This window comes from Ylistrum balloti, unplaced genomic scaffold, assembly GCF_031769215.1.
Source record: "Ylistrum balloti isolate Yb309-2 unplaced genomic scaffold, AGI_CSIRO_Ybal_v1 Utg370000, whole genome shotgun sequence".
In the NCBI taxonomy this organism is placed as follows: Eukaryota; Metazoa; Mollusca; class Bivalvia; order Pectinida; family Pectinidae; genus Ylistrum; species Ylistrum balloti.
In genome coordinates this window covers 458,516-471,483 of record NW_026782078.1, presented here as the reverse complement: position 1 = coordinate 471,483, position 12,968 = coordinate 458,516, and the positions used below count along the sequence as shown (strand labels likewise).

The following is a 12,968-nucleotide window of genomic DNA, read 5'->3' as shown; positions in this document are numbered from 1 at the left end:
TGATCGCAATGGTATACTGGCCCGAAACTTCAGTCACTGTATCAGTGTTCATATTTAAATATACAGGGAACCAGCAGAGAACTCAAAACTGTACTTAAATCTACACTCAGCAAGGCAGAGCCAGGGTGTGGGGTAATGACAGGACAATGCTATAACATTTTTTCTAAATAGCAATCTATACGGGTGGGCTTATTACCAGATATAGGTTAATTGCTGAATGTTTTAGCATTCATTGTTGGATGAGGCCATAAGAATGAAGATACTCACATCTACAATCGGGCCATTACAATAGGCACATTTGGGGGCAAAAAGACGATGATAGTCCTCCTCACAGTAAGCACCACCATCTCGTTCATAAAAGTTCTTGGTACCGAGGGGCAGGTTACAGTGAGAGCAGATGAAATGTTCGATGTGCCATACCTTTCCTAAGGCTGTTATTACCTGTAATATACACAGCACCAACATCAGAACCGACAGATGAAATAGCAGTCAATACATGTAATGTACTATTCATTGGCAACACAGACAAAGCACGATAAATATTTCCAAAAAGTAGCCATACACTATGCTTATAAAGACAACATGTCATGATTTGAGGTTGCGCAAGAAATAATTTCCACATAGATATATTATGGGCACATATACTTATCAAGAGGCAGTTTAATTATGTAAAAAATGGACCTGAGTCATTGATGCAAAAAGTTGATTTATATAAAGATTCCATTGTTTTCATTCTCCAGAATTTTTCTGGCGATCATTAACACCAAGTATGAGTGAAATTCCCATTTTTTTTTTTATAAGTTTGAACAAATTTTGCCTAATCCAACTGGAAATTAGTTAATTTGCTGTATGTATGGTTTCCAAATTGGATATAAAACATTAATAAGTCTTCCAAACCTGGAGTCTAGTGGTTATTCCCAAAACAGATAAGTCCCCTAATCTATTTCGTTTACTTACCTGTCCTACCACTTGCTGGTTACAGGCTCCACATGTGCCTTTGGAGGTTGTACTAACCCCTTGTCTGTTCATATCACTTTCTAAATCACCCAGCATGCTCTCTAGCTGCCCTCCATACCCGGATGGTTGGGGGGCTGGAGTTGGCGGTGCAGACCCTTGTGAAGCATTGCGACTCTTCTGTGGCTTGGCATAGGAAGGTTCACTGTGTGGGGAGGGCGAGCGAGCATGGGGCATCGACATCTGCTGCTGTCGTTGTTGTGCATTAGATACCTACAAGTAGATTTATATAATGTATGAATCAGCTGTTAACATTGTGAGGAAGTTGTTTTACATACAGATAACTATCAAGGAAAGCATGATGAATGAAGCAAGTTTGTCAGTTTACTAAGGAGAGATCTGTTGATGGATTAGTCTCAGAATTTCAATAATGATAGAAGATATAAGTGCAGATATAGTTGTCATACCTATCATAACTTCATTAACATTAGCTACACCTAATAAATGATTGCAAAATATGTATTTCAATATTACAAGTGGAAAAAAATATAAATATAATATATATATATATATTACAAAATGTTTCATGAATTTCAGAAATTGAATTAAACTCTTCCTCATTTTGTATTTCTTTTAAACCATTGGAGCTAATGAAAAAGTTTGAATCCTCGAATGATGCTCCTGTCTTTACCTTAAATTCAGATAACGTAGCCATGAGGTCATCCAGCTCCCTGGTGGCTGTGGAAGGGGGAGGTAACTGTTGTTGTGTGGCCACCATGTTGTTTTGGTTGTAGCGTTGTACATTGTTGACTTGATGAGATTGACCATTGTTCATTGTATGTGCTTGATTTGTCTGCTGGTCAGGGGTGTACTCATAATTATCATTGTCACCAGGCTCAGGGCTGTGAGATACAAACAAATCACAAACATCACCAAAGTAATTCTAGTAATTATCACTTTACAAACAATTAGCAGACACAGGGCTAGATAGTACAATTACTCTTTACCTATTCCAAGCAGATGCTGCTTATCTAGGACTACACTATAACTTGTAAATGACAAAGCTGTTACATTGTTTATGCCTACCCCCTGTAGTTGATACTGCTATTCCACATAACTGCTGTTCCTCTATGACAAAGCTGTTACACATTCTATACCTACCCTTTGTAGTTGTTCGCCCTCTCTGGAAGTGCACTTTCCAATTGGTCCAAAAGATTATCAACAGTGTTCCTGTTCTCGTTACGGGCTGGTTTTGGAGCTACAGGTGGAGGTGGTCGTGCCTTCCCACCATTTCCCCCTCCTCCTCCTCCTCCTCCTCCTCCTCCTCCATTTACAATATGCTGATTAGCTGAAAATCATTGATACAATAAGTCTACCATTTCCACCTCCTCCTCCTCCTCCACTTACAATATGTTGATTAGCTGAAAATCATTGATACAATAAGTCTACCATTTCCACCTCCTCCTCCTCCACTTACAATATGCTGATTAGCTGAAAATCATTGATACAATAAGTCTATCATTTCCACCTCCTCCTCCTCCACTTACAATATGTTGATTAGCTGAAAATCATTGATACAATAAGTCTACCATTTCCACCTCCTCCTCCTCCACTTACAATATGTTGATTAGCTGAAAATTATTGATACAATAAGTCTATCATTTCCACCTCCTCCTCCTCCACTTACAATATGTTGATTAGCTGAAAATCATTGATACAATAAGTCTACCATTTCCACCTCCTCCTCCTCCACTTACAATATGCTGATTAGCTGAAAATCATTGATACAATAAGTCTACCATTTCCACCTCCTCCTCCTCCACTTACAATATGTTGATTAGCTGAAAATCATTGATACAATAAGTCTAACATTTCCACCTCCTCCTCCTCCACTTACAATATGTTGATTAGCTGAAAATCATTGATACAATAAGTCTACCATTTCCACCTCCTCCTCCTCCATTTACAATATGTTGATTAGCTGAAAATCATTGATACAATAAGTCTACCATTTCCACCTCCTCCTCCTCCACTTACAATATGTTGATTAGCTGAAAATCATTGATACAATAAGTCTACCATTTCCACCTCCTCCTCCTCCACTTACAATATGTTGATTAGCTGAAAATCATTGATACAATAAGTCTACCATTTCCACCTCCTCCTCCTCCACTTACAATATGTTGATTAGCTGAAAATCATTGATACAATAAGTCTATCATTTCCACCTCCTCCTCCTCCACTTACAATATGTTGATTAGCTGAAAATCATTGATACAATAAGTCTACCATTTCCACCTCCTCCTCCTCCACTTACAATATGTTGATTAGCTGAAAATTATTGATACAATAAGTCTACCATTTCCACCTCCTCCTCCACTTACAATATGCTGATTAGCTGAAAATTATTGATACAATAAGTCTACCATTTCCACCTCCTCCTCCTCCACTAACAATATGTTGATTAGCTGAAAATCATTGATACAATAAGTCTATCATTTCCACCTCCTCCTCCTCCACTTACAATATGTTGATTAGCTGAAAATCATTGATACAATAAGTCTACCATTTCCACCTCCTCCTCCTCCACTTACAATATGTTGATTAGCTGAAAATCATTGATACAATAAGTCTACCATTTCCACCTCCTCCTCCTCCACTTACAATATGTTGATTAGCTGAAAATCATTGATACAATAAGTCTATCATTACTTATTCCATTATTTTCTATAACCAATATAATGTTAGAGACATTATTTTCCATCAGATAAAATCACAGGCTTTGTTTTGATCAGATCTATATCATGCCTGCTGATACAGGAGTTGTCAATATACCAGTATTAGAGACACACAGTCGTAGTTTTTTTGTAATTTTTATATGAAGAAAAGATCAATGCATCAATATTATTGCATCATAGCTATAGACAAACCATGAGAGAAGGTACACAGAAAATTACAAGTGATACATTATGGTTACCAGGTACTTGGTTTTTCATCAAATACAGACATAGAATTTGTCCTAAGTCATATGCACAGACAAATTTTGAAGAACATTATCGCAGATACGTACAGACATTCCGTTTGTCAACCTCAGCCATAAACTGGGCCGAATTAAGGTCCTGCAGGAGCTGGTCCAGCTCGGATAGGTTATTGGTCAATGTCGACATCTGTTTAGGTGCTGGAGGCGATGCCTGAGATTTGTTATCGAAATATGGGTCTGAACTTCGAGAGGTACCCGAACTTGGTGTTCGATCACGGATTACAGTCACACTCTGTCCTTCATATAATGGCTGTCAAACAAAATCATGATCATTATTATCATATAATTCAATATCTCCGATCATAAATATGTTACAATTGCATTTTCAAATGTACACCTGTAATCTCGTTAAAGTCTTGAGGTATAATATCTCTGCACATTTCAGTTATATACATGTACTTTCTAAAGATCACAAACATCCTTCATCACACTTAGAACACTACCCCAGGTTTATCACATATTAACATTGAAATATTTCAGGATTGCCAACCATGAGAAGTAAAACGGGTGCCTGTTAACAAACAGAAATAGACCAATAATGGTTCACTGTGATCAGGCAGAATACAGAATGTGACAGGTGAGTCAGGTTGTATCTGTATAGCAATTACTCAATAACTTTTATCGATTTCAAAATTCTTCAGCTACTGAGTCAAAACTATCAAAATATTTGGTAACAGGCCTAAACACTTTAAAGTCCTGACTGTATAGTATAACTAGAATCACTTGTTTTCTATATCGATGCTGGGTTAATCATCAGTAAACATTCAAATCTGAGTCGATATCCCTCTTGACAGTTGTGGGGAAACGTTTCCTATTTTGAATACATTTATAGATTTCCTAAACTTATAATCTCCGTCAGAAAGCATATCATGTTATAGCAATTTACTCTGGAGCTATCAAACACATACAAGAATATTCACTAAGCAGTAGTAAATCAATACTGTTTATGTTAATGTGGTTGTGTAAATAAGTGTCGAGAGATAAATAATAAAGTATATAACATCATTCTCCAGCATTATCTTTACACTCTAAGTTTTTACTGTTACATAAGTATGTTACATTGATTCTCGCAAGACTGAAGTATAGAAAACTCAAAAAAGGGAAAACTTTTCATTTTAGTGAAAGTCTTCTGATCAAAAAATAAGAATGTTTCCCAAACCTAAAGTAAAACAGGAAGTAAATATAATATCTGTAGTATCACATGATCAATTAGTTTTCCTGTACATTTTGTATTACGGAAAAATGTCTTTCTGTGCCTTTCACGAAGTCATCATAATAGTGTTTAATACCATCATATGATAGCCTGGGTATTTGAGGCTAAGCTATATAGCTTGTTTTGTTTATCACCGTGTAAACAGCCTGGGTATTTGAGGCTGAGCTATATAACTTGTTTGGTTATCAATAGTGTTTAATACCATCATATGATCAATTAGTTTGCATGTACATTTTGTATTACAGAAAAATGTCTTTCTGTGCCTTTCACGAAATCATCATAATAGTGTTTAATACCATCACATGAACAATTAGTTTGCCTGTACATTTTGTATTACAAAAAAATGTCTTTTTGAGGCTTTCAGCTATGTAATCATGTTTGGTTATCACCGTGTAAACAGCCTGGGTATTTGAGGCTGAGCTATGTAACTTGTTTTGTTTATCACCCTGTAAACAGCCTGGGTATTTGAGGCTGAGCTATGTAACTTGTTTTGTTTATCACCCTGTAAACAGCCTGGGTATTTGAGGCTGAGCTATATAACTTGTTTGTTTATCACTGTGTAAACAGCATGGTTATTTGAGGCTGAGCTATATCACTTGTTTTGTTTATCACCCTGTCAACAGCCTGGGTATTTGAGGCTGAGCTATACAACTTGTTTGTTTATCACCCTGTAAACAGCCTGGGTATTTGAGGCTGAGCTATATAACTTGTTTGGTTATCACCGTGTAAACAGCCTGGTTATTTGAGGCTGAGCTATATAACTTGTTTGTTTATCACTGTGTAATTTTGGTTATTTGAGGCTGAGCTATATCACTTGTTTTGTTTATCACCCTGTCAACAGCCTGGGTATTTGAGGCTGAGCTATATAACTTGTTTGTTTATCACTGTGTAAACAGCATGGTTATTTGAGGCTGAGCTATATCACTTGTTTTGTTTATCACCCTGTCAACAGCCTGGGTATTTGCAGCTGAGCTATACAACTTGTTTGTTTATCACCCTGTAAACAGCCTGGGTATTTGAGGCTGAGCTATATAACTTGTTTGGTTATCACCGTGTAAACAGCCTGGTTATTTGAGGCTGAGCTATATAACTTGTTTGTTTATCACTGTGTAAACAGCCTGGTTATTTGAGGCTGAGCTATATCACTTGTTTTGTTTATCACCCTGTCAACAGCCTGGGTATTTGAGGCTGAGCTATACAACTTGTTTGGTTATCACCGTGTAAACAGCCTGGGTATTTGAGGCTGAGCTATATAACTTGTTTGGTTATCACCCTGTAAACAGCCTGGGTATTTGAGGCTGAGCTATATCACTTGTTTGGTTATCACTGTGTAAACAGCCTGGGTATTTGAGGCTGAGCTATATAACTTGTTTGGTTATCACTGTGTAAACAGCCTGGGTATTTGTGTTTATCACCCTGTAAACAGCCTGTGTATTTGAAGCTTCTATTAGCCTTCTATAATGGTAACGAAAAAGATGATTGAGACTGCATGCTTTATCCTTATTGGATTGATGGACTCATGACGTGAGGGATTCTGTCTGTTGAATTAATTTTGTATTCTGCATCACGTAATGAATACCATTAATCACCACAAGCAACCCTGTAAATCACCTATATACAACCCCAGAACAACCATGCCACCCACAGCACCTACATAAGGTCACTGACTCTGTTCACCCAATCTCTGATGAGTAATAATATCATGGCAAAACCAGTAAGGTTATTTCCTGGAATACTGTGGTACCCACATAACTTAGACTACCATGCAGTGTCCCTTACATCATTGCCTTCCTTTAGTTGGCTAACTCACTGCACAACATACAGGGGGCATGTCATGTGCTATCAAAATCAAGCATCTTGTCAGAGGAGGACATAACCAAGATAGCACTGGACAGCGTGTAATCTCAGCTTCCTAGGGAAGAAATAGCCCAGGTAGGGATTGAACCATACACCTCTGATAGTCACTTGAAGTTGTATGGTCAATACTTGGCTGATGCTTTACTGAGGGAGCTATTGACACCTAATAGTGTTACAGTATACATAGTGTAATACTTAGTGAGCTAGAAGCCAATCACATGCTTTACTGAGGGAGCTATTGACACCTAATAGTGTTACAGTATACATAGTGTAATACTTAGTGAGCTAGAAGCCCATCACATGCTTTACTGAGCTATTGACACCTAATAGTGTTACAGTATACATAGTGTAATACATAGTGAGCTAGAAGCCCATCACATGCTTTACTGAGCTATTGACACCTAATAGTGTTACAGTATACATAGTGTAATACATAGTGAGCTAGAAGCCCATCACATGCTTTACTGAGCTATTGACACCTAATAGTGTTACAGTATACATAGTGTAATACTTAGTGAGCTAGAAGCCCATCACATGCTTTACTGAGCTATTGACACCTAATAGTGTTACAGTATACATAGTGTAATACTTAGTGAGCTAGAAGCCCATCACATGCTTTACTGAGGGAGCTATTGACACCTAATAGTGTTACAGTATACATAGTGTAATACATAGTGAGCTAGAAGCCCATCACATGCTTTACTGAGGGAGCTATTGACACCTAATAGTGTTACAGTATACATAGTGTAATACTTAGTGAGCTAGAAGCCCATCACATGCTTTACTGAGGGAGCTATTGACACCTAATAGTGTTACAGTATACATAGTGTAATACTTAGTGAGCTAGAAGCCCATCACATGCTTTACTGAGGGAGCTATTGACACCTAATAGTGTTACAGTTTACATAGTGTAAAACAGTGAGCTAGAAGCCCATCACATGCTTTTTCCAGTCGTTGAATGCCTTAAAGCTTATGTGGCATGTTATTATAAGTAGAACTGATCTTCAAAGTAATTTTCATTCAGAGAAAAGGTAAACATTAAATATTTCACATAAAGTACTTTTAATATTGAGTGAAAGTACTTTTGATTTGGGGTAACATTGAGTAATCATTAATCAGGACATGCGTATTATAACCAGAAGGAAAATACTTGACAAGTTGCACCCTTCATTTCTATATCCAATCTCACTATCTCTATAAAACCAGGCAAGTTGCCATCCTTCCTGAGGTAGAGGACTATGTTATCTAAGTAAATACAACATGCACTGTTAACTTGAAAGACAGGTACCATATTTCTGTAATAAAGCAATCTCTTCTCTTATCACATGAAAGCTACTAACCAGTGTAATCACCAAAGAAGAAATCAATTCTCTGTCAGTCTAGAAAAACACCACATTTCTCCCATTAAATCTGGCCTTTTCACATGTACACCACACATAAAAAAAAATGACCAAAGGTAGATAGAGGATAGCTCACAAATTTAAAGGATGGGGAACAGTCATTCATTAAATGTAATATAAGATATCAAAGAAGTGGAACAGATGAAAAATACTGTTCTTTTAGAACTTTACGAAAGATAATTCAAAGTTGTTAAAATATTCTCAAGCTATAGAAACAATCAAATCCTTTTTTAATTACACCAAAGGTATATAATCAAACCTGCTTCAGAGATCCAGTCACTAACAGGAGTAAAACTTGCATGTGTTAGGAACCACCTGTCTGTTATAACAGTAAAAACAACAAACTTCCCTTATGACCATCTGTCTATAACTAGTCAGACCTGACTTAGAGACCACCTGTCTATAACTAGTCAGACCTGACTTAGAGACTACCTGTCTATAACTAGTCAGACCTGACTTAGAGACCACCTGTCTATAACTAGTCAGACCTGACTTAGAGACCACCTGTCTATAACTAGTCAGACCTGACTTAGAGACCACCTGTCTATAACTAGTCAGACCTGACTTAGAGACCACCTGTCAATAACTAGTCAGACCCGACTTAGACACCACCTGTCTATAACTACAGTCAAATCTGACTTAGAGACCACCTGTCCATAACTACAGTCAAACCTGATTTAGAATCCACCTTTATCTATTAACTCGATGTACACCTCTGTCAGAAACCACATGTTTTATTACTGTCAATTAAATACAAGCCAAAATTAACATAGACATTCCAAGAATAGGTCTCTACTTATCTTAATGTAAATTCACTGACATTGCAAGCCTATCTATCAATACATGGTATTTAGACATTCACAAAAACCTTCATTACAATGTTTAGACAGGCTTCTGTCTATTAACAGACAAAAGTCCCTAACAATTCCTGTCAGTACAGCATCAGTTACCTACCACTCACAACAAGACAGAGTGTCTATTGTAGAATAAAAACAACATATCGGCAGCAAAACAAACCTCTTTGAGAGCTATTTATACTTCAAAACAATACCACTGTACAATAGTGTTTGGATAACTATTCTTTGATGTATGTTTATAAAGAACTAGTTAATTACAACTTTTCTTTTTTTAAACTGAATTGTAAAATTATAAGTAAGGTTTGCAGATTCCAAGTCTGCTTGCGTCTGTGAGGAATTCACATTCAGGTTAGAACAGTGTGATCTGCTGATTTTATCAACATGTAAATGATTCCACAGAAAACATCATGTATTGCCTACATCAGAAAGGAAGAGAGTTGTTGTGCTATGCAAAATACACTAGAAAATACAACAAGCTTTATCCTGTCAGGAAATCCACAATCTAGGAGTGTTACCTATATACACATACATAATGTTTACGTGAGAGTTACGGATGTGCAAGATGGATGTGGTGTATTGCACATGATTGGAATGTCATATTGTCGTACAGAATGCACCAGGAATGTGTCTAACACTGGGTCAATTGTGTGTCCACCTGTACTTTGTTAGTCCTGATGTATATATGCCTTTATCATATCCACATTCAACTTAATTGCTCACATACTGTTCCAACTTATCTATTTGTTATTTTCCTTCCCCTCAATCGATTTTCAAAAGTAATAACGTTCATTATCTTATTTCCTAATGAAATAGATAGAAAAAAGTTCATTACAAGCAAGTCTTGTGGTGTGATGATAACATCCTTCTAACAAAAACAATGGCAACAAACCATCATGTTATGAAAATCCTTAAGTTGTGATCATGAACACCATTGATAAACACATGGCTTTACAAGCATATAACATGTCTAAAATATCTTCTACCAAACTGTTGCTTGCCAGGTCTAGTATACTCACCTCATCAAACTGATGGGGCGGGGGTATACTGTCGAGAACCTCCTGGGGCGGGGGAGGAGGAAGTGGGGGAGGGGTTTCACTCCTCTGTCCTGATGAATGATGACTATTCTGACTCTGATAGCTGTGCTGCCTCAGTACCTGTTGTTGATGTTCATAACCAGGTGAGTTTTGCCCCTGTCGATTATCGTATCCTGGTGACTGCGGCACCTGACGATTATCGTATCCTACTGATTGTTGCACCTGGCGATTATCGTATCCTACTGATTGTTGCACCTGGCGATTGTCGTATCCAGGTGACTGTGGGAACTGACGATTATCATACCCTGGTGACTGAGGCACCTGTCGATTGTTGTACCCCGGTGATTGTGGCACCTGATGATGGTCATATGAGTTGGAGATTTGGACCTGATCATATGCCCCGTCCTGATGGTTCTGTTGGTCACTGTATTGGCGCTGGACCTGGGACGGTGGCTGGTGATTATGATTTTGTTGTTGGGATTGTTGCCGTTGCTCTATCGACGGTGACTGCTGTTGGGGAGGTTGATACTGATACTGGTTGATCTGTGCAGTCGTCGACTGAAGGTCGGCCAGTAATGCATCTGTAAGAACCAAAAATACAAACACATTATAAACCTGTTATACCCTGTAAATTGTGTAATTTAATTTACCTGTAAAATCATTGTCGTATCTTACCTACGTCGAACATCACAAAAGTATACTCAACTTATGACAAACCATTCTGTATGAATGACATTTACAGAACTTTGAATATCTGATTGTTTATACATAAGTAACCAACATGGTTTAAATCATTCGACCATATCCTATTTTACAGTTGTTTATTCTAAATCATTTATTTTGTAAAGAATGGTTCAACAAGCCAGGCACCACTGTTATACATTTTGAATCTGCCTTTGCTGTGATTGTGCAGAAGTTTCGGAGTTAAGACATCAAGTTGAAGTTCTGTTACAAATCTTGAGCCTGATGCCCGCGCCAATTAAAATATCAATTAAGAATTGTCAAATTTACCCAAATAATTTTGATTCTTGTTTTAAATTATATCAGAGACATGATCCTGGACAAAAGTAACAGTAGATTTTGTAGGTATTCCAGAATACATGCTAGATTAAATCAATTCTCAACATCAAAACCATAATGATGAGCTCTGGGTTTCACCTGGAAATGATTAAAAAGGAGGAAATACACAGCAATGATATCTTACAACAAGTGTGGTGCTGACAGATAAAGACACACACAGTTACAAACTCCCTCCTCTGTCATAATGGTACACACTCTCAGATGATGATGTCAAGATGTGCTTGGTCTATACAAACATTGTAAATCTTCTCCAATTGACAGACATTTCAGACTGATAAAACATTTTATCCTAAAACTACATAAATCAGTATCATTCTGAATTCTTTATTAATTAATACTTAAAGCTAGTGTATAATTTTTCCATGATTAACTAAACATCACACACATGGTCTACGTCTATATGACACAATCCCAGCAGTGTCTGTATACATGATTTACGATTCAGAAAACATTAGCACTTCTCTGTAACACAAGAAAGTGATCCATGCCATTTCAAGTGATAAGGAAGACAAAATCCATTACATTCAAACACACTTGCATTAGCAACTGAAAAACAACGAAAATTCTAAAAACTTAATATTTCTTAAAAAACGGAACTAATAAAAAATACTTAATTTCTTCCTTCCTTGGTAACTTGGGTGATTTCTTGACAAACTTGAGCATTTTTGTTCAGACAGTGGACCATTGAGCTCAACCAGTTGTAAATACAGTCTCTCTGGAGTTACTCCAAGCCAAATATATACTGAGTAGCAGCCACAGGGTCCAGTGTAGTGCTATCTTAGTCTACAGACATGTTCAAAGACCTTCTCTGATACATGTAGCTATGTATCTATATATAACACACAGTTCTCTATCAGTATATACACACACACCTCCCCATCCCTCAGTCCCAGTTACTATTTGTGCTGTTATTAGTCACATGTGAAACAATTGAAATTTTGTATTAAATGCTAATGGTGAACCCTGTACATATCGTGTACCATAAACACCCTTATAACTGACCAAGTCATATAATATCTATCTTAACTGGCGAACAATTATAATTAACACATGGTAATATTTTACAACAATCCTTATGGTTAATCATATGACTAATACTGAAATTGTTGGAAATGAATTTCAGTAATTCTTATTTTTGTAAGTTCTTCAATTTCTTCCAGATTTTCAATTAACTACAATACAATTTACACAAAACAAAAATATACCATGCATGCTCTCACAGACACTTGTCGTCGTCGTTGTCGTCATCATCATCATCATCATCATCATTGTCAATGTCATGAAGCATTATTGTCAGTATAATTACACAAACAAGGCCAGATTAATAAGTTGTGGGTCTCATATTTGACTTTTGACAGACATAATGCATTATTTTTCAACATAATCCCCTTCAGTATCTTTTCATTTTTCCAACAATGTTTAAGGGCCTAAAGACCATTTTTAAAGAAGTCCTTTTCTTGACCATTCAGAAAGTCCTCCACTGCATGCATGTATGATGTCATTATCTGACAAATCATGGGTACTGGAAATGGC

At 37.0% G+C, this 12,968-nt stretch overlaps 1 protein-coding gene across 2 annotated transcripts in view; it reads right to left on the bottom strand.

The window, feature by feature from the left end:
• Positions 1 to 12,968, bottom strand: part of LOC132548104 (paxillin-like) — a 69,957-nt gene that overhangs the window by 3,929 nt on the left and 53,060 nt on the right. For both annotated transcript variants that reach the window (XM_060211930.1, XM_060211931.1), the window contains exons 2-7: positions 10,338 to 10,936; positions 4,025 to 4,244; positions 2,116 to 2,302; positions 1,646 to 1,856; positions 958 to 1,227; positions 268 to 441 (exon numbers count right to left, since the gene is read on the bottom strand). In XM_060211930.1, the coding sequence (XP_060067913.1) occupies positions 268 to 441; positions 958 to 1,227; positions 1,646 to 1,856; positions 2,116 to 2,302; positions 4,025 to 4,244; positions 10,338 to 10,936 (1,661 nt within the window). The remainder of the gene's footprint in view (positions 1 to 267; positions 442 to 957; positions 1,228 to 1,645; positions 1,857 to 2,115; positions 2,303 to 4,024; positions 4,245 to 10,337; positions 10,937 to 12,968) is intronic.